Here is a 24,648-nt window from a genome sequence, read left to right on the forward strand (position 1 = left end):
TTTTTCACTTTCTCTTGAAGGTGATGTAAATATTAAAGGATAATTTTGATAAATATAAAAATATATTTTATAATTAATTATAACTACAGTATTTTTTTATATGTATAATATTTTATTCTAATAATGAATATATAAAAGAGTACTCAGAGAATATTGTAGTTATAATTAATTATAACAATATAAAAATATCATTGATATGATATTTTTATATTTAACAAAACTATCCATTAATAACAAATATTACTTGAATATATAAATTATTATTAATATTATTTACTAATTAACTATTTTGTCTCTCAAAATATATGAAAGGTTAGTATAATTCTTGAAATATGCATGGAATATCAATTTCAGTTTTTGAAAAAAAAAATATTTGTGAAAAATATTGCATGTGATTTTGATTCTTAAACTGTTCATCATAATGTAAGCTCAAATGAACTAATAAAATTGTACAGAAATGATGACGAGAGGAATAAATATTGCATATATTTTCAAGATTTGTAGAAAAAAATATAAAAAGAATAAAATAAAATTTTATTTTTTATTTTTATTTATTCAGTAAGATTTTCAAAAATTCAAAATGTTAAAATAATTACATATAATATGTTTACTCATCAAATAAACCTTTAAGCACAATATTAATTATTAAGCGCAGTAGAACTATGATCTGAACTTATGATTAGAAGTGTTTGCATGTTGTTATTTGGAAAACACTTCTTCTGATTCACTTCGTAGTTGTTAGCCAAGAAACCAGTTTGTTTTTTTGTCCATAAACTTGGAGACATTTGAGTTTTGGACCATGAGTAGGCTTAACACATTTAAGGAATCATCTTTAGTAGATAGGCCTCCTACTATTCCTAATTTCAACAAAACTAGGATATACTTGAGCCAAAGGGATTCATCCTCCTTTCATTTACTATTAGTATTTAGTAGTAGTAAGTGAAGGAGGTTTTTACTATAAACTTTTGCGATCAAAATTTTTTTTATCTGTTCTCTCACTGCACTTGTGTGTTTTCTATTCTTTTTCTCCGACAAGACCGTCCGATGAGAGGAGGCTATGTCCAAGGAGGACATTCCTGAGATCACGAACCCCTACCACCACTAAGGCAAGGACTAGACCTAATCATTGAGGATGGAGGTGGGGCCTATGAGCCATGGATAATAGAAAGTGGTGCACAATGGGGCTGGTACGAGCGAGGAAGGAAGGAGAGACAATCAGAATATGAAAGGTACGAGGTTTGCTATTTTGCAGGAATTGAAATCATGATGGCACAAATGCTATAAAAGAAAAATCCAATGATACTAACCAACCCAATACCTCTAGTAGTTCAAAGAACCTATTAACCCAAATTAATAAGAACAAGTATGGAACACTCCAAGCCCAAACCAATGTCAACCCGAAACTGAAAAAGATCCTAGGATAAACCATTGCTACTAGACTAGTCTAAAAATCCTAGCAAAATATACTCAGATATCCATATGCAGCAACAACAAAGTACACATTTGCTATCTGAATTTTAACTTTGTTAATACATATATAATGATTGAAGCTATTATGATATATGCGAATCATGGAGAAGAGGAGGAGGAAGCATTGTCCCAGAATGTAGAAGAAGAGTCTATTGAGGATGGCCAAGGGGAAGAAGACCAGCAATGGATAGAGATGCAATAGTCACTAAGGTCCATGTTTCTTTTCCTTTTCCTATGATTATTCTATCATGAAATTGTAGAGGGACGGCTAATAACGCTTTTAGCCGCACCTTAGGAAAAATTCTGAGAACCCAGAAGCTAGATGTTATTATTCTTCTACAAATTTGATGTAGTGGGAAACAGGGTTAGATTCTGCCTGCAGTTTATGCCAGTTCTCAGGAGATTAATAGAATAAGCCTGTGGACTAAGCTCTTCATGATTGCGAGAAAGTCAATATTGCAACTCAATTAATAACACACACACACACACGCTCGTCACACACACTCGTCACACCTTTGAAATGAGGAGGAAGAAATATGTCATGTGAATTAAGGTTTGTTGGCGAATAATTATATTCCGTGTAATCTTTTGTCTTGGGCTTAGGTCCATTATGTTACCAAATATAATATTTATTTAAGAGTTTAAATCTTATTTCATCTATGAAAAATTTTAAAATTTTATCTTATTTTAATACATGTATTTTTTATTTTTGTCTTCATCTATTTCTTTAAATTTGTATTTTATTTCTAAAACCAAATGCAAAAATATAGAAAAAGAGACTCATGCAAAATAAAATAATTGCAAAGGAAGAGAAGTATTTTTCTTCCTTCCAAAAATAGATAATCTCATTTATGGAGAAGAAGTTAAGAAAACTCATAAGACATGATCTTGAATCAAATCTATATGTTGAACTTAAAAATAGTTCAGTGCTAAAAAAGGGTAGGAAATGGAATAAATCACTCTGAATTTCATAAACTTTTGTCACAAGTATGTTTTGTCGTGAGAGTAACATCTACAATTTAAAAGTGACATTATTAATTTAAAAGTGATAAGAACTCAAAAAAAATTTGGACCAACTTAGTTGGACTTGAATACAAAAATATTTGGATATGTAATTAGGCTGAAATTAAAAATAAGTCATCATCATATTTTTCTGGGCCAAATTTAACGCCAATCACTCTCAAAATGCATCTGAGATGCAAGCTAGCAAGTATAGCTAGAGATCCTCACTCGTTCTCTGTAAATTCTAGACAAACTTATCCTTAAACGCTTTTGACACCTTCTTGATATGCATATATACCTAAGATAAGACGACAAACAGACAAAACTAACACCATTTAAGCACCTTTGAAAGTTGGATGGCTTTGATGGAGCCTTAGACACCGTCCAATGTAAAACTTTTTCGGAGACTCTTAAGAAAAAACTCACCCTAACTTAGTTCAACTCCAAAGTGGCAAATTATACTTGCCTTCTAGGACAGGTAATAAAATCGAATCTTGACTATGAAGAGAAGTATACAAAAGAGTTACCTCATCAACATGTTTTTCATAGTATAAAAAGTATCCGAAATATTTGGTGACAGAAAATATTAGTCAAAAACAGTTAGAATTTATTTTATGAGAAAAGGACAAATAGGTCTCTGACCTTTTGCCCTGCGGACATTTTCGTCCCTGAGCATTTGAAAATACTTTTAAATCTCCGACCTTCACAAATCTTGGACGGTTGAGTCCCTCCATCGAATTGCCTCTGCCAGACCCGTCGGAGAAGTCTGATGTGGCTCCTCTGAGGATGACGTGGCCCAACTAGTTGACACCTGGACTGCTTAGTGGAAAAGTGCATTCAAAAATTGGACAATTAGGTCCCTGAACCCTAAACTACGTCATTTTGCCTTCATCCCTTACAAAGTCCCTTACAATACCCATTACACCCATACCACCCTTTCTGAATTATATTCAACCCTAAGGATACGAACGATCATCATATTCTGTTTCTCTCTCCAAAAAGATCACTACCCAGGCTGAGACGTTTGCCGTGTGTAGTGGCTGTCGAAGAGGCCTCCATTGTTCTCTGAGTTGCGGCCTTCGTCACCGGAGATAAGAAGTCTGTATTGTAGCTTAGTTAGTGGATTGTGAGGTTAAATACGTATGCAAGTATGAACTGTGTTGTGAAAGGACTGATCGTGCATGTTGAAAGAAGTTGTTAAAAAAGTATTGGGGTTTTTCGATTGAAATTGAGTTACTGTTAGGGTAAAGAAAGCTTCTGGGGTGATTCTTGTTTTTTGATCAATGTTTACAGTTTTTTGTTTTTCTTTTTTCAGATAGTTGATATGTTTGTAATGCCTGTGTTCCACCATGAAGGTAATTTTGTGAGAGAAAGTAATGGCTCTCTGGTTTACAAAAATGGGAAGGTGGAGAAGTTTCTAGAAATGGACCTGGACTTCGTTAATTTCGGAGACTTGATCACACTGTTCAAGGGGTTGGGGTACCAATCATACAAGACAGTTTATTGGTATGATCCCAGGAGTCCTAATATTGAGTCTGGGCTGCATATTTTGACAGGAGATGCAGGGATTAACGAAATGCGAGAAAACAAAATGAAGAATACAGAGACAGACGAGTTTTACCTATACTTTGACCACCCTGTTGATGAACCTGAGATTGTGGAAGATGCTGGAAAGCAAAGTAACAGTCCTGATGAGGGAGAGGTTTTGGTGGATGATCAAAGTTCGTCATCTGAGGGAGAGTACGGAGGATGAGCCCTACAAACCTCCACCTCCCGGGTATGAAAGTAACACTGATGATGATGATACTAGTGCTGATGATAAGGGTAGCAAAAGGCAGAGAGTAATGAAGGGAAAGAAGAAAGTTGTGTCTCCAAAGAAAATAACTGCAAAGAAGACAGGTGCTAAAAGAAAGAGAAAGACGTGGAAGAAGATGGGACAAAGTAGTGGACCCAATGAGCAGCAGACCAGAAAGAATGTTGGGCCTGATCCTAATGTACAGCCCAACAGAGGCCCACAACCCAACAGAGACCAAGATGTTAGGTTCTATGTGAGCCTGATCCAAGATGATGATGATGACCCGGTATATGATTATGAATCTAAGAATTTACATACACCTATTTCATCAGATGATGAAGCTAGCAAGCATAAATTCTCTGAGTTTGATGATGATTATAAGCATGGAGAGGGGGGGTTTTAGTTAGGGACTAGGTTTGCCACCATAGAGAGATTTAAGGAAGTTGTAAAAGACTCATTCATTGCTGAGGGTAGGGAGTTTAGGTGGATTAAGAATGATAAAGAGAGAGTGAGGGTGGGATGCATGGAGATGAGTGTCCGTGGCTGGTTCATTTATCATACAACAAATCTCTGCAGTGCTACCAGGTGAAGACTTTGCCCCATTTTGCCCCAATTCACTCCCACCTCCAAGTCAGCCTGCAGCTCCACAGCCCCAATCACAAGGTGCTACACATGGCCCACAACCATCTCAAGTCAGGCCAGGATCTAGTATAGCAGCTTCCAAGGAGACATTAGCAGCAGCAAGCACAGCAACAACAAGACTGTTTAAATTCATTCTTAATCCACCATCCATCAATCCAAAGACATGAAGAAATATGACATTTTGGGCATCCCACTATGCCTTGTAATAGCATTTGGGAAACTTGAATGTGACAACAATATTTTTTTTCTGAATTGGTTTTTTGAAGAAGCTCTTAGGATTTTATAAACTGTTGCAGACTTGTTAGGCTTACTTTTGTGATCTTAAACTTCATAATGCTATACACTTGAACATATTTGTTTCTTTTTGGGCAGCTTTTAGAAAATGTGACTGTCGCATATTACCTATAACTTTCAATATATGTTATGTGTGTCTGTATACAACTTCTATGCCTACTTTCCTTAATCATTCAATGCTTCATTGTTAACTGATAACATAATTTCAACAACCTACTAATAGGTTAACTTTAATTGCATTTAGATAGATAATAGGATACATAAATTGCCTAGAATTCATTTCTTAGTCACTACATACATAAAAAGCAGCCACAACAACACATACAACTATAACAACACAACAAGCTAATGGTTTTTTTTTCTTCTCTAGCATAGTAACCTTCTCCTCCAGAATAGCCATCCTATGATAAATCCCTCTTCATCTTCAACAACTTCCGCCTCTTTCTCAACCAGAGATCTTTTATCAAAGATGCAACCACTGCTTCCAATTCTAGCAAGATGCTCATCGACCCAAAGAAAAAACTTGCAATGCTGTTGGTTTTCCTGTCAAAATCCCCAAAATAATGAAGTTATGTAAAACCATTCAAACAGAACAAAATCCCCAGGTTTCTTATCTTACCTTATAGAATGGGCAACCCAAGAAGACTCTGTTTGGGTTGCTAATCGTCCTCGACATATACATTATCGCATAAACTCCACATAAGTATCTCGGGGCGACATCGTCCTTTAGGTCTCCGTCGTGCACAACACAAGGGTCTGAGCTTGAAGCAGAATTTTCTTCTCTTACTCCCCTGCGGCTTTTTCTCGAGGTTGCTGGTGCTACATTGGCAGCCATGGTTGATGCAGGTTGAGCTCCTTACCACTGGCCTCCATGAAAGAAACACAATCAATTTAAGGATTAGGGATGAAGGCAAAACGACGTAATTTAGGGTTCAGGGACTTAATTGTCCAATTTTTGAATGCACCTTTCCACTAAGCAGTCCAGGTGTCAACTAGTTGGGCCACGTCATCCTCAAGGGAGCTACATCAGACTTCTCCGACGGGTCTGGCGGAGGCAATTCGACGGAGGGACTCAACCGTCCAAGATTTGTAAAGGTCGGGGATTTAAAAGTATTTTCAAATACTTAGGGACGAAAATGTTCGCAGGGCAAAAGGTCAGGGACCTATTTGTCATTTTCTCTTATTTTATTTAGCATTCATTAATTCTTACAATAATTAATGAATATTAAATAAAACAAGTTTTGACTGTTTTTTTTTTCTTTCTTACATCACCAAAAAAGTGTATTGGGCCTAAGACAATTCACGTCTCAAAAAAGACATAATCTGGATCATACCTGTATAAGATCCTATCTAAATCCGAAACAGATCTATACCCGGATTCTCCTCGAATTTCCTTGCGAACACTATAAATAAATTAAAGGGTAGGAAAAATGATATCCATCTATGGTCCTCATGGACCTCTGATTACTTGCTCGCTGAAGTTCTTTACATTTACAATTCCATCGTTGTGGAAACATTAACTTTGAGCAAAGAGATCCCCATTGCAACCTCCAATTTCGATCTTACAAATTTGTATTATACAATTATAGAATAGGTAATCATAATCTCGTTTATGGTAATTTTTTAATAAAAAATTATTTATACACTAAAATTAGTTATTAAAATTAGTTATTATATATTTATATATAAATATTTTGTATTAACAGCTGATTTTGACGATTAATTTTATTATATAGTTGATTTTAGAAAAATGTTAAAAGAGATGCATGGATGGTTAGGTGCAACGAACATATGCATGCAGAGCATGTCGATTAATTTGTCTTCGGAATTTAGATATCTTTTGTCTTTTGTTGCAAAATATCAGCGGTCACATGCAAAAATTAATGTACACACCCCTAATAAAGTAGAACGTAACCAAAAAAGAATAAACCAACAATGTTACACATGCAACACATAATAATAAGAAACAGTTCTAACACTTTATAAATGTTACTGAATTCATCATTCAATTGACTTATGATAGAATGTATCTTTGATGAACAAGTAGGTAATGGTATACGGTGTCATATTACCTTCTATTTTGTTTGACGGAAGGGTTTGAATTTGGAATAGGGTATCATATAGAATTATGGTGGTTGTAAATGTACTATGTATATCGGTGTAACCGTGTAAATATGGAAAATATCATAAACGTGTGGATGTTAGAGTGTGATTTAATTTTTAAGGGGAAAAGGAATTATTGATTTGAAATAAAGTAAAGAAGATAAAAGTTCAAAGATAATTTTTTTGTGCTTTTAAGGGGAAAAGGAATTATTGATTTGAAATAAAGTAAAGAAGATAAAAGTTCAAAGATAATTTTTTTGTTCGCACGATATTTCTTAATCTATCGATTAATCTGTCGCAAATTGAAATTCTATTTAAAAATTTATTGCGCTTGTCAATAAATTATTAAATACATACAGGGACGGAGCTAGATAAAATATTGGAGGGGGGCGAAAAATATTTACACAATAAAATAAGACTAAAATAAAATTTTAAAGGGGGGCTAAACTGAAATTTATATATAATTTACATGTAAAAAATTAAAATTAGGGGGGCCATTGCCCCCTTTGCTTGTACCTAGCTCCGCCCCTGAATACATATAAAATAAAATTCGTACTCCACACAAACACTTGTGTTAGACAAACTAAGTGAGTTCATCACTCTAATAATTCAAATTTACAAAATTTTAAGAAAGCTCAAAAGTAACAAAATATATATTCCAATACTAATATTTATTTTGATTTTATATTTTTGTCTACAGATGATAAAGAGTTTGACTAATTTTTATCAACTTAACTCAAATTCCATAAAATATAGAGAACTTTTTATAATGAAGATTCACATACAATTTTTTTTATGAAATTAATAGTTGAGAGTCATTAAATAATAATATAATCAAATATTTTAAATTATTTAAAAATTTTCAACTAATAATTTCACATAAAAATAACTACATATAATTTTTTATTTTTTATTTTTTATTTTTGAGACTCAAATTCAAAATCGCAAAATAAAATACCAATATACTTTTCAACGTACGTATTCATCAACCACATTTTTACGAGATTTCATATATCCGCTCTTTATACTATTTTTAATCAATCACTAACTTTACAGTGTACTAGTTAAATTGTTAATTTTTTGGTGACTAGTTAAATTATTAATTGATCTATGTAGACCCAATTATACATGCATGTGATAAAAATCCACGGATATGTAGTTTATTAAATATGTTGACCATGTCACTAAAAAAAATACGTTGACCAAAAAATAAAAAAGGGTTAAAATATCTTGGTAAACAATATTATATTGGTGACAAAGTGGTCAAGTTTCGCCAATGTGAGTTCCTTGCGGAAGTGGTCAGAAAAAGAACTCTCAAAAAGTCACAAGAAATTATAATTAAGTCAATATATGCCAGCATACCAGATTACCAGGATCTCCACATGTTATTTCCATATCTATTATTAATATTTAATACTATCAAAACATATCATATAATATAGAATAAATTATTATTTATATCCATAAAAATTTAACACGCTCACAAATATATTTATACAAAAACAAAAGTAAACAAAAGTGATTTTATATTTACAAAAAATAGATTTTTATAAATAATTCTATTCAAACTCTAAAAAATTATTTAAAATTTTTAAACGGCCTTTTATTCCTCCACATCATCTCTCACAACAGACTTGATCCTAAATCTGTTGGTTTGGCAATTCAATCCACCGTATTCCCTTTTCGACATTTCTGTCTCTTCTCAACAACCTCTTTCTCCTCTCATCGTCAACATTAATAACATCCTTAATAAAGTTTTTTGAATATTTCAAATTTCCCAAATTTTCCAGCATTTCTCACTTCTTACTAGTGCCACTTACGAAGGGCATAACCTTCCTCCGATTTCATCTTTGTGGGCGCTGGAAGCATTGGTTCATTTGAGATGAAAATATTGTCATCGTGGTAGCCGTTGTCGTTACCATTTTTTGCTACATGCACCAACTCGAAGGAAGACTAGGAGTAACTTGGATCTAAATCGCTGAACCTGAAGATGTCCGGTGAAGTAGACGGAGAAGTGTGGTCAACAACGAGGACATCACTGCCGGAGAAGCTGGAGTAGCCGCCGTATCCGGAGAAGTTGTCTTCGTCGGCATAGTTTTGGTGGTGATCGGAGTCGATCGCCGCTGAAGGTATCAAAAATAGACATATCTTCTGTCTCTATACTATTTTTGTTCTCTCTCTCCCTTCTGTACAAACATGGGTGCTTTGTTTGCTTAGCTTAATTGAATAATTGTATTCAAAGAAAGAGAGAGAGTTACTGTTAGAAATTAAAACGTTTATTTGACAAATAAATATTACCAACAGCGATGGTGTTTAGTTTCCTAGCCTCACTCACCTCGTCGAAGTCCTAGTTCGTCAAAGCCTCTACAATGTTCATATTTGTGTTTCTCAATCGCGGGTTCTTTTCTCCTTCACTTTGATTTTTTGTGTTACTGATTTGTAGGGTGCCTGATTTTTTTTAAAGTTTGATTTTTTTTTTTATAATTGATGAAGAGGATAATGAGTCTGGAGAGGAGATAGATGAAGACAAGGAGGACGATGATGATTTTATTGAGGTACATGAGATTGAAGACAACGATGATGAAGATGGAGTTGAGTATAACGGCAACGAAAGTGATGGTGATGTTGATGGCTATGGGATAGCAAAGGATGAGAACGGTGGTAGAGACGTAGAGTTTGGAATTGGGGGAGAGAAGATGGGAAATAAAATTAGATTATATTTAAAGGGCAAATTGAAAATTTTAAATAATTTTTTAAAGTTTGGATATATTTGTATGTAAAAATTTATTTTTTATAGGTATAAAGTTACTTTTATTTTTTGTGGATACATTTGTCAGCATTTTAAACTTTTATGAATAGAAATGATAATTTATTCATATAATATAATATGCATATATAAAAACTCTCATATATATATATATATATATATATATATATATATATATGTAATTTGCATGAGAATGGGAAAGATAAATTTAATTTGTACACCTATAATTATTATTAGGGCGCTACTCACATAAAGATGCCAAAAACATCTTATGATCAAGACAATAATATTTTTTCAATAACTATCGAACGGGTGTTCTAAATTTTAATTAAGCAAATATCATTGTATTAAACTAATCGGTTGAAGTCTTGTTAATTTGTAAAAAGATTGATTTTGCGATTCATTATGCTCATTAATTTTATATTGTTATTCAATTTTTATTTTATTTTAAAATTTAATAAAAGTATTTTTTATATAATCAAAATATTATAAAATTTTAAAATATATTCATTATTTTTTGAAATGATATTTTATATTAAAATTAATAAAAAATATTTTTATTGAAATAAAATTATAAATTTCGAAAACATGTTCACCATTCTTTTAAAATTATATTTTTCACTAAACTTTACGACACAAAAATTATAAATTTCTAAAACATTCTCATCACCCTCTGAAATTATACTTTGTGGTATATTCCATAAAAAATGTGTCAAAATAAAATGCTATATAAATTTAAAAAATATATTAATTATTCTCTTAAAATGATATTTTGTACCAAATAAATTTCTATAAATACACATCATTCTTTTAAAATTACATTTTGCCCTAAGTCTACAAAAAAATTTTTTGTGTCAAAATAAAAGTTACAGATTTTTAAAACATACTCACCACTCTTCTGAAATTATATTTTACACTATAATCAATACTAAAAATATTTTTTATTAAAATAAAGTTATATATTTCTAAAAATACTATTATTCTATTAAAATTATATTTTGTATCAAAGTCTACAAAATAATTGTAAAAGTAAAAATTTATAAATTTATAAAACATAACCATATCTTTTCTAAAAATATATTTTAGATCAAAATTAATTAATATAAAAAGTATTTTTTATTTTACATCTAATTTTAAAAAAAATAAAAAAGATGACCAATGAACATTGTGATCCGTTTTATTCCACTCCATGTAATGAAAACAATAATAAATATTATTTACTTAATTCTTTTAGTTAGTCTCTTCTTGTTGGAACCGAATAAAGTTTTAAAACTAAATACTTAATTGGAACAAAGGTAGTATTTTTCATTCTTTTAAGTTTTATAATTGTTAGTCAAAAAATATTTTCGATTAAGATAAGATAATTCGAAATATTAAAAAGATGTTAGGATGGGAACGAAAGTCGAAATAATGCACATGCATACATTTATTAGAAGTTATTTTTACACATATTCGATTTATATATCTTGAAAAATCGAATAGGTATTCAATTGAAGAATCGAACGGAAGTTTAAATAAAGAATCGAACAGTTACACTAAGTAGAGAAATTGAAGGCTGTTTTCAAATGAGGAATTTATGGATAACGTTTATCAGCAAAAGAATGGGAACAATTATTTGAGAATGTGCATAGAAGGCAGCACCATGCAATTAATGGTCGGTTATAGAAGTAGATTATAAATATTAGCAAGTTTTAGGAAATAAGGGTTGGAATCTTTCTTCAGAAATACACTCAAGCACATTCACATCCTAGAGAATTTATGAGTCTGCATTTGAGTTTAATTTCTGCAGGGTTCCTTCCATTATCTTTATCTTTTTTATTTATGATTCTTGTAAAACTTTATCTTTCAAGCAAATTTATGTTTAAGCAATGTTTAATTTTCGTATTTAATTTACATTTCAGTACTTTTAATTTTTATGTCCAAAGTTCTTTGACCGCATCTTTATTACTTTCTTTAAAGTTCAACGCAACCCTTTTTTATTTTAGTCAATTTACTTTTTGAATTCTTTGTTTTTCACTTCTTTTATTCTTTTACAAATTTTAATTTACCCTTTATTTTAATACTCGTCTAATTCAAGACACTTTGATACACTTATAGAAAATTGGTACCTGCAAAATAGGAGTAAATTTTGTTCCCAAACTATTAGATATCGAACCACCATCGATTTGCTAAAAATCGACAAAACAATAACATATTCAAAGTGATACTTCTATTTATCATAAATAAATTGTGTTCATATACATATTATTTTTAATATAATTTATAGTGCAAAATATAATTTCAAAAGAGTGATGAGTATACTTTAGAAATTTACAACTTTTTACTTTTAAGAAAAAAATTATTTTCTATAGAATTTAAGCAAAATATAATCTTAAGAGAATAATGGATATTTTAAAAAATTTATTTGGTACAAAATACAATTTGAGAAGAAAAATTAAGATTTTTTTTTAATTTATAATATTTTATTTTGACAATTTTTTTTAGAATTTGTCACAAATTATAATTTTAGGGAGTGACAAGAATGTTTTAGAAATTTATAATTTGTATGCTTTGAATTTTTTTTTTTGTAAAATTTAGTGAAAAATATAATTTTAAAAGAGTGGTGAGCATGTTTTTAAAATTTATAATTTTATTTCAATAAAAAATACTTTTTATTAATTTTAATACAAAATATCATTTCAAAAAATAATGAATATATTTTAAAATTTTATAATATTTTGATTATATAAAAAATATTTTTTATTGAATTTTAAAAAATAAAATAAAAATTGAATAACAATATAAAATTAATGAGCATAATGAATTACAAAATCAATCTTTTTATAAATTAACGAGGCTGGAACCGATTAGTTTAATATGATGATACTTGCCTAATTGAAATTTAGGACACACTTTCGGTAGTTATTGAAAAAATATTATTACCTTCCGCAAGTTATCTTTAACGTCCAATGTGAGTGGCGCGTTATTATATACAGAAAGTTAATATTACAATTTAAAAATAATTTACACCGTCTAACAATCAAAATTTAACTATTTCACCCTCTTGGATACATACTATATAGTACATAAAGTTATTCTCATAAAATTAGTTTTTTTAAAAAACTTAAAAACGGATAAAAAAATATAAAAATAATTATATTTTTAACTTACTTTTTTGTAGAAGAGTTTTTTTTTTAAATTTGTTTACATTTTTACATAATTTTTTATTTTTATTTATTTTATATTATTTTTTTTAAAGAAATAATAAAATTAAAAATCCAGATTTTTCAATTATTAAAATTCTAATTAGATGTCATAAAATTATATCTTCCATAAATTTAAGCAAAAAGCTAAGAAAGAGGCACATAAATAGATTTAATTTCTCTTATAGATACATAGTCTAAGAATCAAAATTTAATTATTTCACTCTGTTGCATAGTGTAGTGTATATTATATAAAGCTACATACTCTGTGGTTTCATCAAAAGAGGTAGCAACAGAGGGAGAACTGGAGAAGTAAAAAGAGATCAAACAAAAACAGAAACATACATAGTAGTTGAAGATGTGGAAGTTGAAGATAGCAGAAGGAGGAAAGAACTTGGTTTCAGTGAACAACTTCATAGGAAGACAACATTGGGAATTCGATCCAAATGCAGGAACACCACAAGAACGTGCTGAGGTTGAAAGGCTACGCCAAGAGTTCACTAAAAATAAATTTTCCATCAAACAAAGTTCTGACCTCTTAATGAGGATGCAGGTAATTTTTCAATGGTTTGTATCAATGTCCGAAAGAGTTAGAGTTCGATTTTTGTTTGTTGTGTATTCCTTATCCATCCCTTATCCATACATCATGCCAAAACTCCATCTTCAATTTGCATTGTAGCCCTTCAAAAGAATACATCACTAGTTCTGTCTCACTTTCTCTTAAGTTGAAAATCTCCCCTCATATATATCAACATTTTTCTTTAAATTATTACATGGAAAAACCACTTCATTCCTCCCACAACTCACATTGCACTTTGTTTTAACCACCACCACCACTTAAAAAGTAGCATTACATTCTTTAATGATTCATTTGTAAGAAAAATATATTTTATACCGTTATTTTTTATGGTTGATTTTTAATTTATATAAAATTTGCATGTATTTTTTTTATTTATTTTATACTAAAATCATTCTTTTAAAAATAATAAAGATCAAATTCTGAAATATTTTTGTCATAATATTTTTTTATAATATCGTAAACCTACTTATTTCAAATATTTAAATAAATAAAAAATTATCCATAAATAATTACTTATCTAAATATGAGCACATATCATATATTATGTAAAATACTTTTCATGTTTACTATATCAAATTTGAAATAATAATAAATATATAGTAAAGATAATAATGCATTATAAAAATATTATTTACACATTAAAATTAATTACCAAAATATATTTTTATATAAATATATATGTAGTTTAATTTATTTTTAACGTGTATTTTATATTTTGTATTTTAATACGTATTCTACACAAATAATTAATTTTAGCAACTGATTGTAATGTACACCTAATATAATTGAATGCGCATGATATTCCAATTAAAAAGTTTTAGCTTATTTTTATAAATAACAAATTTCATGAGTTATATGTAATAAATGATCTTTTTTAAGAAATATACCGAATCTCTTCCATGTCCCTATTATTATTATAGGAAAGCTTTCAACTATAAGGTAGTAGGAATAAGTAGATATATATATTAAGGGAAGGTACGAAGAGTCAATAGAATACTTATACAATACGTACAATAAAAATTTACGAAATATTAGAAATATAACTATTATCTTTTTTCATCAGCTAAAATATAGTCAAATCAAGTATTATTCTTCTTCTTCTTTTTCTGCCAACTTCACATTTACAATAATAAACAATTATTGCTATGACTCACTTGATCACTTCACTTATGACTCTGGTCATGGGGTGGTTGAGTATTGACAAAAATTGAAATGCATTTAACCGGTGGCAGCTCACAAAAGAGAACAGATGTGGAGCAATACCAGAAGCAGTGAAAGTGGGAGAAGAAGAGAAGATAACAAAAGAAGCATTGATTACAACAATGAGAAGATCTCTCACTTTCTTTTCTTCTATTCAAGCACATGATGGTCACTGGCCCGCTGAATCTGCTGGCCCTTTATTTTTCCTTCAACCTTTGGTGAGCTTTAGTATTTTAATACTACAATTTTAGCCTCTATGCTATTTGCTATACAAAGTTGTTATATCGGTAGAAATAATATAACTATTTATATTTTCTTCTCTTATCAATTTAAGTTTGTAGGATGAATAGTTTTATGATATGGTATTTTCAAAAGATCTAGAGTTCGATTTTAGTGAATTCCAAAAGTAAAAAAAAAAAAAGATAAAGCAAATAAAAAAATGTCTATACAAGAATCAAACAAATTCAAAAGAGACTTTTACTTGAGAGAGTGTTAGAAATATAACTATTCATATTGTTTTCTCCTATTAGTCTAAACTTTTGGAATGAATAATTTTATGATATATATATATATATATATATATTATTTTTTATATTTATTAATAAGAGTTAAAACTCAAAATCATCTCTGAAAGATATCTCGATCTTTATTTTGGTCCTCGAAAGAAAAAATTAATCGAAATCGTCCCCGAAAGATACACGACTTGGTCACGTTAGTCCTTCCGTCAGTTGGATGATGACGTGGTGGGTTGATGCCACGTGTCACGAGATGATTGGTTCACGTGTCAGATCAGTGACACGTGACACGTGCTACGTGTCACTTGACATGTAAAAAAGTTATTTTTAATCAAAATAGTCTTTGAAAGTTCAGACGTAAGTTATTTTCATCCCTAAAATTTTAAAAAATAATCAAATTAGTCATTATATAATTTTTTTAAATTTTTTCTTGATAATATTAAATTTAAAATATTTTTTAATACTACTAATTTTAATAGAAATGTAACTGACAAACAAAAAATTAGTAATGGTATCTTTTTTTCTTAAAAATTTTGTCAATAAAATTATCTATCTCCTTTAAGTCTTCTCAAAATCTCTCTTATTCTTTTCTAAAATCTTTTTCTTACATTATCACATTTTGCTAGAATATATATATACTCAAAATTAAAATGTATGTATTTGTTAACCTAAACAAAGTTATATATTCAAAATCAAAATTTATGTATTAAAAAAAATTATATAATCTATCTCAAACATATGAAACACACAAAAATTTATGTAATTTATCATATGAAACATATGAAATACACATATAATCTATCATAATAAATTTTTGTGTGTTTCATATGTTTGAGATAGATTATATAATTTTTCTTTTGATACATAAATTTTTGTGTGTTTCATATGTTTGAGATAGATTATATAATTTTTCTTTTAATACATAAACTTTGATTTTGAGCATATAACTTTGTTTAGGTCAACAAATACATACATTTCAATTTTGAGTATATATATATTCCAGCAAAATGTGATAATGTAAGAAAAATGTTTTAGAATAGAAAAGAATAAGAGAGATTTTCAGAAGAATTAAAGGAGAGAGATAATTTTATTGACAAAATTTTTAAGAAGAAAAGATACAATTACTAATTTTTTGTTTGTCAATTACATTTCTATTAAAATTAGTAGTATCAAAAAGTATTTCAAATTTAATATTATCAAAAAAAATAAAAAATTATATAAAGACTAATTTGATTAATTTTTAAAATTTTAGGGATGAAAATGACTTACGTCTGAACTTTGAAAGACTATTTTGATTAAAAATAACTTTTTTACATGTCAAGTGACACACGTGTCACTGACCTGACACGTCAACCAATCATCTCGTGACACGTGACATTAACCTACCACATCATCATCCAACTGACGAAAGGACTAATGTGACCAAGTCGTGTATCTTTCGGAAACGATTTCGATTAATTTTATCTTTTGAGTTCCAAAATGGAGATCGAGTATCTTTCAAGGACGATTTTGAGTATTAACTCTTATTAATAATTATGTCACTTTGCTAAGTAAGTGCTGGCATTACATTTGATCATGTTTGGTAATCTTATTTATTTTTGAGATGATATCATATAAATATAAATATATATGCATGGATGTTAATGAGTATTTTTTAGCTTTAATTATTGATTTAATTGACCATGATTATCATGTGTGCAGGTAATGACATTATATATTACAGGATCCCTTGATGTTGTTTTAGGAGCAGAACACAAGAAAGAAATTATTCGTTATTTGTATAATCACCAGGTAGCTACTACTATATACATACACTTCTTCACCATTTTCATGCATGGGATATTTATAAAGATATAATATAAAATTTATGTAATTTTTTTAATACCACAATGAAGACTCTTACTATTTTCATATGAAAAAATATTTTTTTATCCATTTGATTGTTGAATTTGATTTTAAGATGTTATAAAAGTATTATCTTTATCTAAAAATATGGTTATTTTCTTTAAATAGTTACTTTTTTTTTATAAGTTATGTTACTAAACAAATATCTTTATAAAAAATTAAAAAAAATATTTTTTAAGGAAGCATGTCCATTTAATTTAAATTGTCAATAAGTGAAAAGATGAATACCCAATAGAATTATTGGTTGGCATTTTCCCATGGTAATTAATGAGACAGAACAAAGATGGAGGTTGGGGTTTTCATATAGAGGGACACAGCACAATGTTTGGATCAGGATTGAGTTACATTGCTTTGAGAATACTTGGAGAAGGACTTGAAGATGGTGAAGACATGGCAATGGCTAGAGCCAGAAAATGGATCCTTGACCATGGTGGTTTGGTGGCTATTCCTTCATGGGGAAAATTCTGGGTTTCGGTAAACTTATCAACTATTATTTTTCTATTACAAGTAATGTTCAATTTAGTCGTTAATAATGTATATGTGCTTCATTTTACTTGTTGAATAAGTAAATTATTTTTTTCTATCTAAAATGAATATGAATCATGTTTAATTTGATTTATTGGTGAAGGTACTTGGAGTTTATGAGTGGTCTCCACCAGAGTTCTGGCTTGTTCCCAATTTCATCTCTGTTCACCCAGGTATATATATCTCAAGATTCATAATTTGTTATTCTCTTTTCTTTTTTATTTTTGGTACTACCATTTAATTTCTCTAAGTGGTTTTAACAAATATTGTGCCAGGGAATATGTTATGCTACTGTCGCTTGGTTTATATGCCAATGTCATATTTATATGGAAAGAAGTTTGTGGGTCCTGTCACCAATTTAATCACATCTTTGAGAGAAGAAATGTACAATAAACCTTATGATCAAATCAACTGGAATAAAGCTCGAAATTGTGTTGCTAAGGTTCATTGAATATTTATTTAATTTCTAATAATGATTAATACTCATTTAAATATTGTGCTTTGTGTCATGCATGCAATTAGGTACTATTTATTTTGAGAGAGTATTGAGACTAAAACTAAGGAATTGGATTCAATATTGTGTTCGATAATTAAATATTGGAACTAAAATTTCAGTTTTAGAATATAAAATTTAGTTCTTTTAGTATTTTTCAAAAATAGAATATAAAAGACTAAAATTTTAATAATATATTTTTTTAAAATATTTATATTTAATTTTTTAAATTTTATTATTCTTCAATTTTTATATTTATCTTAAATTATACTCATTAATTTAATATATTTTACACCAAATATAATAAAAATACTCGATTTAATCTATTTTTCAATCTCCTCCTAATCTTATGGTCTCAATTTTTCTTTCAAACGCTGTCTTATATATTTATATCCCTAATTAATGTTATAATGACATACATGATACAAATATATATATATAGGAGGATTTGTATTATCCACATCCTTTAATTCAAGATATGTTATGGGGATTTCTTCATCACGTGGGAGAGCCTTTGCTGAATTCTTGGCCCTTTTCTAAGCTTAGACAAAAAGCATTAGAAATTGCAATTAGTCATGTCAGATATGAGGATGAGAATAGTAGATACCTTTGCATTGGAAGTGTAGAGAAGGTAATAATAAATAATCTTATATTTTATTCATTTACAATAATCTTATATATGATCAATTGAAGCAAATGAAAATCATGATATAATGCAGGTTTTGTGTTTGATTGCGCGTTGGGTTGAAGATCCTAATTCGGAGGCATACAAACTCCATTTAGCTCGAATTCCTGATTATTTTTGGCTCGCCGAAGATGGCTTGAAAATTCAAGTAATTATTGCTTTTTTAAAATAATTTTGTTTAATTATACAACAAGATGTAAAATGTAAAAATTTTTTACGCTAAATGAAATAAAAAAATAGTAATTAATAATTGTTCTTCAAAATGATATGTAGAGTTTTGGTAGTCAAACGTGGGATGCAGCATTTGCTATACAAGCAATACTTGCTTGTAATCTAAGTGAAGAGTACGGTCCTACACTTAAAAAAGCTCACGATTTTGTCAAGGCTTCACAGGTACCAATTAATAACTATTAATTAATTAATTAATGTTTCTTCATTATACATATCTATACTATTAAAAGAGACTTTAATTTGAAATTGAAGGTTAGTGAAAACCCTAGTGGTGACTTCATGCGAATGTATAGACACATCTCAAAAGGTTCATGGACATTCTCAATGCATGACCAAGGTTGGCAAGTCTCTGATTGCACAGCTGAAGGATTACAGGTTCACACAAATTCTTCCAATAAATTAATTAATAAATTTATAAAGTAATTTCTAATTTAGTGAGGAGTAATTTAAGAAGATAGTAATTTAAAGTTATCTTATTTAATATATAGTAATTTAAAGTTATCTTATATATAGTATTCATACAAATCCTCTCCAAATTAATCTTTTAATTTAGATAAGTTAGATATATAATCAATTATATATTTTGACCTAATAATTTAAAATTTTTTAGATAAATAATTTTATAATATGATATCAAACAGTGACACAGATTTACACTTAACTGTGAAAGTACTTTTTATAATAAAATCAATCATTTATTTTAATTCGTAAATTTTTCACGTGGTAAATAATTGAGTTATTATAAATTTTTGCTAATACAATAATATATGATTAGAGAAATGTTTAAATTTTATAATTACAGTGCATTAAAATTAAATTTATTTTATGGTAAGTCTAATATCATGATAGTTTTTCCATTATGAACTAATTATTAATTAAATTTCTCTCACTTGCTACTAAATTTAATTATAGGCTGCGCTCTTATTGTCAAAAATGCCATCTGATGTGGTTGGAGAACAAATAGAATCAGAGAGATTCTATGATGCTGTTAATGTCATCCTTTCTCTACAGAGCAACAATGGTGGTTTTCCTGCTTGGGAACCTCAAAGAGCCTATCGATGGTTAGAGGTACAAAAAAAAAAACACACACACATACATATACATAGTTCCATTTTAATTAAGGAAAATCTAGTTATATATATAAAATAAAACTTTAATTTCATGATTATATTATCTATGAAATATTATTAAAATTATTATGAATTGAAATTTTTATAATTTTTTTAATTAATATCCTTAACATATATTTTTAAAAGTACAAGACGCATGTTAACTCAATTATTAGTAATTTAATTATCGAAAAAAATTCTTTAATAGATGATATTAGAAACAGTGTTTTAATTAGTGTGAGAAACTATTATGTGCATTGCAGAAATTCAATCCAACCGAATTCTTTGAAGATACTCTGATTGAGATGGAGTAAGACTATTACATATATACGTTGTTATTATTGTTAGAATTATTAATTGAATTAGTATTGTTTATTTAGCCTTATGTACAATCTTACTTGCCACTTGTTATATATATGGTTGATGTTGTGAATGAAATAATAGGTATGTAGAATGCACAGGATCAGCAATGGAAGCTTTGGCTCTATTTAGAAAGTTATATCCAAATCACAGAAGAAAAGAAATAAATCACTCCATTTCTAAAGCAATTCATTACATTGAAAACACACAAAATCCAGATGGCTCATGGTATTGTTGACTTTTTTTATTCAAATAACTGTCATCTTATTAACATGCATAATATATGCTTTTTTTATTCAAACACACAAAATCTATCACGAATTTTCTGGTAATGTTATAACTAATTAATTAAGAAGTTATTTGTATAGGTATGGTTGCTGGGGTATTTGTTATACCTATGGAACTTGGTTTGCTGTAAAGGGACTGAGAGCATGTGGAAAGAACTATCAAAACAGTGCTTCATTGCGCAAAGCATGTCAATTTCTGTTGTCCAAGCAACTTCCCAATGGTGGTTGGAGTGAAAGTTACTTATCAAGTCAAAACAAGGTCTATTATTATTATTATATTATTGGAAATTATGCTCCACAGTACAAATTAAATATTAGAGTACAAAGAATCAAAGAAAAATAAATCGGGGGTAAATTGCGGTGGATTCTTTAAGATTAGACGATAATGTGATTCATTTTGATTTATCATATGTAAATTGACCTTCAAAGGAAATTAGTATACCAAAATATAAAGATTTCAAGTGTAATGTGTGTGGTACAATTCAAACAAGATTAATATCATATTTTATGCATAAAAAATTTGTTGTGTCTATACATATTTTGATTTATCATAATATGTTTTTTTTTTTGTTGACAAATAGGTGTATACAAATTTAGAAGGCAATCGTGCTAACGTGGTTCAAACTTCATGGGCTTTGCTATCCCTTATTGGTGCTGGCCAGGTTAATTAGTAATAATTAGCATATCTCCATATTCTTTATTCATAATTTTTGAGACTTTAAGGTCCAAATTAAATGGAAGGCTTATTAAAAGATAGATTTAAATATTTTACCTAATAACAAATCTTCTTCTTGTGATTGATAAGGATAATAGGATAATATAATGTTGATGAACAAAAAGTTGAGAAAATAATAAACTGTTAGACAAAGAGAATACATGATATTAAAGACAGCATAAGATCATTTTGATTTTTTTTTAAAAATAATTAATATATGCAAATGCTTAATTCCCCAAAAGAGAAGTCAAGAATACAAAGACTCCAAAAACAAAACATTCAAATAAAAGAGCCAAACAGTCATAACTCATACGGTTTAAGATTCTGTAATATATACTCATAAAACTACTACTTCTAACCCACTCAAACCTTTAAGATTACTTGAAACAAATCAAACACCTCATATAACTCAGAATGGATTATTAATATAGAATGATTTTATAAAGAGTCACTAGGAAATTTTGAAATCTTGAAAATTTTTTTTATTGAAATAGGCCTAAAGACCCAAATAAGATTACAACACTAAAATTAAACCTAAATTATTATTTTTAGTCGACATTACATCACAAACTCATCCATACTACACACTTATACACTTAAGGTTTTACTTAGTCTTTGCCAAATTTTGAACCCGAGTGTAGCATATTAAAAGCCACTTGATTTGTCACTTTTTTTTTTTTTGGAGGGGCATGATTTGCCACTTGACTAAGGACTCAGCTGCAACTTAAATAATTCCCCTTTTTGGTCCATTTTTCCTTTCTTGGACTGAGTTCTTTTTCACTAGTTCCCAAATTTTATGGGTCTAACTCTAGCCATTGATTCATTCTGGTTCTCAAAGTGGTTTAATCAACAATATGACTCAAGTCCATAAAACAAATTCAACAATATCATTGCATAAACCATTTTTATCAAAAGCTTCAGTCTTAATGAATTGGGCCTAGATACTTGAACAAGTATTGTTGTGGGTTTGCCCAATAGAATTCGGTGCTTGTTTGAAAAGAGGTTTCAATTCAAGTCCAAAAATGAAGCTTGAATTAAAAATGAAAAAAATGAATTAGTTTGTTTTGTTTAAGGAGTTTAGTTTTCTTTAGCTACTATCAATTCTAGTTACAAAAATGCTCGAGATTTTTAATTCTCTCATTAATATTTTCCTACTTTTATTGTCTTATGTATAAAATCTTGAAAACGAAATAAATTGAAAACAAAATGAAAAGTTTTTGTATTGAAAAATAAAAACATAAATGAAACAATTATTCAATGAAACCGAACATTGTTGCTGATTATGTTATTTGTTCCTAATATATAATTTTAATGTTTGTTTAAAAATAAAAAGGCTGAAATTGATCCAACACCCATACATCGTGGAATAAAGTTACTAATCAATTCACAAATGGAAGACGGAGACTTTCCTCAGCAGGTAATTAATTTTCACTAAACTAATTAATTTAGTTACAATTAAAACGCTTAACATCTTATATCTATGTTTCTCTCACTAATATTTTGTTTATCCATTAAAAAAATACAGGAAACTACAGGAGTGTTTATGAGGAACTGTATTCTAAATTACGCATCGTATCGAAACATATTTCCCATATGGGCTTTGGGAGAATATCGTCGCCGAGTTCTATATGTATGAGCATGAAGATGATGAAGACTATAATCAAATCCAATAATTATGTCATTGCCTTTAAATTAACGTAAAAACTATATGTTTCACGTGTGCAAATTAAATGTGTAGTCCTTTCTTAATAAACATCTCATCTATGTTGTAAATGAAACTACTATATATATATATATATATATATATATATATATATATATATATATATATATGTAAAAGATATCAGCTTTACTAATAATTAGAAATTCTTGTGGAATTATATAAAATAAATCAACGTTGTATTTTATAATGTCATCTTAAGTTAATTGAATATTAAAATTGTTAGAAGAATTTCACTAGAAAACTAATGAAGTAAGTATACAATGTGTATAATGAGCTGATTCTTTGATCCAATATGAATAAAAAATTAAAATTACCCACATTTACCCTTATTTCAAAAGTGATGCTTATTTTTGAGATATCCACCACCAAAAAATCAGTAATCCTAATTTTCTCTCAATCACCTCTTTTTTCGTTATCGTGACGTTTCAAACCAAACCCTTTAAAAACAATGTTGAACATCCCACCGTCTTCCCCAATAGAACTCTGATCAGCACTGGGCATCCTTCACCGCTAGCTTCCGTCGCATGTCTCCCGCCCACCAGACTCTAGCGGCTCGCCCTCGGTCACAGGCGTACAGGACGCCGGCAGTTCAACCGAAGATGTGTCGAGCCGAAACACCTACCCCGGGTCACCCACCGTCAGCGTCGTACCGGAACACCGCGGCTCACCCTTCCTCAGCGCTGTTTCAAACGACCGAGTCCCAGCCACTGGCGGCACGACCAGACCCGGCGTTCCACCTTCCATCGCACTCCTCTTTTGGCGCATGTAGCACCCAGTGAGGGGTGCCCACGAATTTTCCGTCGAAGGAGGTTAGTGAGAAGTATTTAGTTTTTTTTGTGTGTGATTATAATTGTTTCTTGTTGTTTTTGGAATAACATGCATTGACCTTTGTGTTGGTGTTTGGTTTTACATAGTGAACAAATAAATTGTTACAATTTCGATTCGCCGGAACGTGCATAAGAACCGGTAGGTGTACATGTTTGATATTGAAATAATCTTAGCGCGGGAAGGTTTGCAAAAGTTTCGTCCACTAGCATAGAATATTTCGCTCGCTGTCTGGTCCTT

General features: G+C 29.4%; 1 protein-coding gene across 1 annotated transcript; it reads left to right on the forward strand.

The window, feature by feature from the left end:
• The first annotated feature begins 13,432 nt into the window (after positions 1 to 13,432).
• Positions 13,433 to 23,585, forward strand: LOC112801977 (lupeol synthase). Its single transcript, XM_025844950.3, has 17 exons — positions 13,433 to 13,808; positions 15,068 to 15,253; positions 17,252 to 17,341; positions 17,732 to 17,929; positions 18,084 to 18,153; positions 18,256 to 18,422; positions 18,916 to 19,104; positions 19,193 to 19,306; positions 19,432 to 19,551; positions 19,642 to 19,764; positions 20,302 to 20,457; positions 20,762 to 20,808; positions 20,943 to 21,086; positions 21,227 to 21,404; positions 21,727 to 21,807; positions 23,194 to 23,277; positions 23,386 to 23,585. Exons 1-17 carry the CDS (start codon positions 13,614 to 13,616, stop codon positions 23,494 to 23,496), a joined length of 2,253 nt encoding a protein of 750 aa, XP_025700735.1. The 5' UTR covers positions 13,433 to 13,613; the 3' UTR covers positions 23,497 to 23,585.
• The last annotated feature ends 1,063 nt before the right edge of the window (positions 23,586 to 24,648 follow it).

The sequence above is a fragment of the Arachis hypogaea genome, chromosome 5, assembly GCF_003086295.3.
Source record: "Arachis hypogaea cultivar Tifrunner chromosome 5, arahy.Tifrunner.gnm2.J5K5, whole genome shotgun sequence".
NCBI lineage: Eukaryota > Viridiplantae > Streptophyta > Magnoliopsida > Fabales > Fabaceae > Arachis > Arachis hypogaea.

What these genes read in the sequence shown, in the direction of transcription:
- LOC112801977 (XM_025844950.3), top strand. Translation starts at nt 13,614, where the DNA reads ATGTGGAAGTTGAAGATAGCAGAAGGAGGAAAGAACTTGGTTTCAGTG. An exon ending in ACCTCTTAATGAGGATGCAG is followed by an intron (nt 13,809 to 15,067) that starts GTAATTTTTCAA and finishes AACCGGTGGCAG; the next exon opens with CTCACAAAAGAGAACAGATG. An exon ending in TTTCATCTCTGTTCACCCAG is followed by an intron (nt 18,154 to 18,255) that starts GTATATATATCT and finishes ATATTGTGCCAG; the next exon opens with GGAATATGTTATGCTACTGT.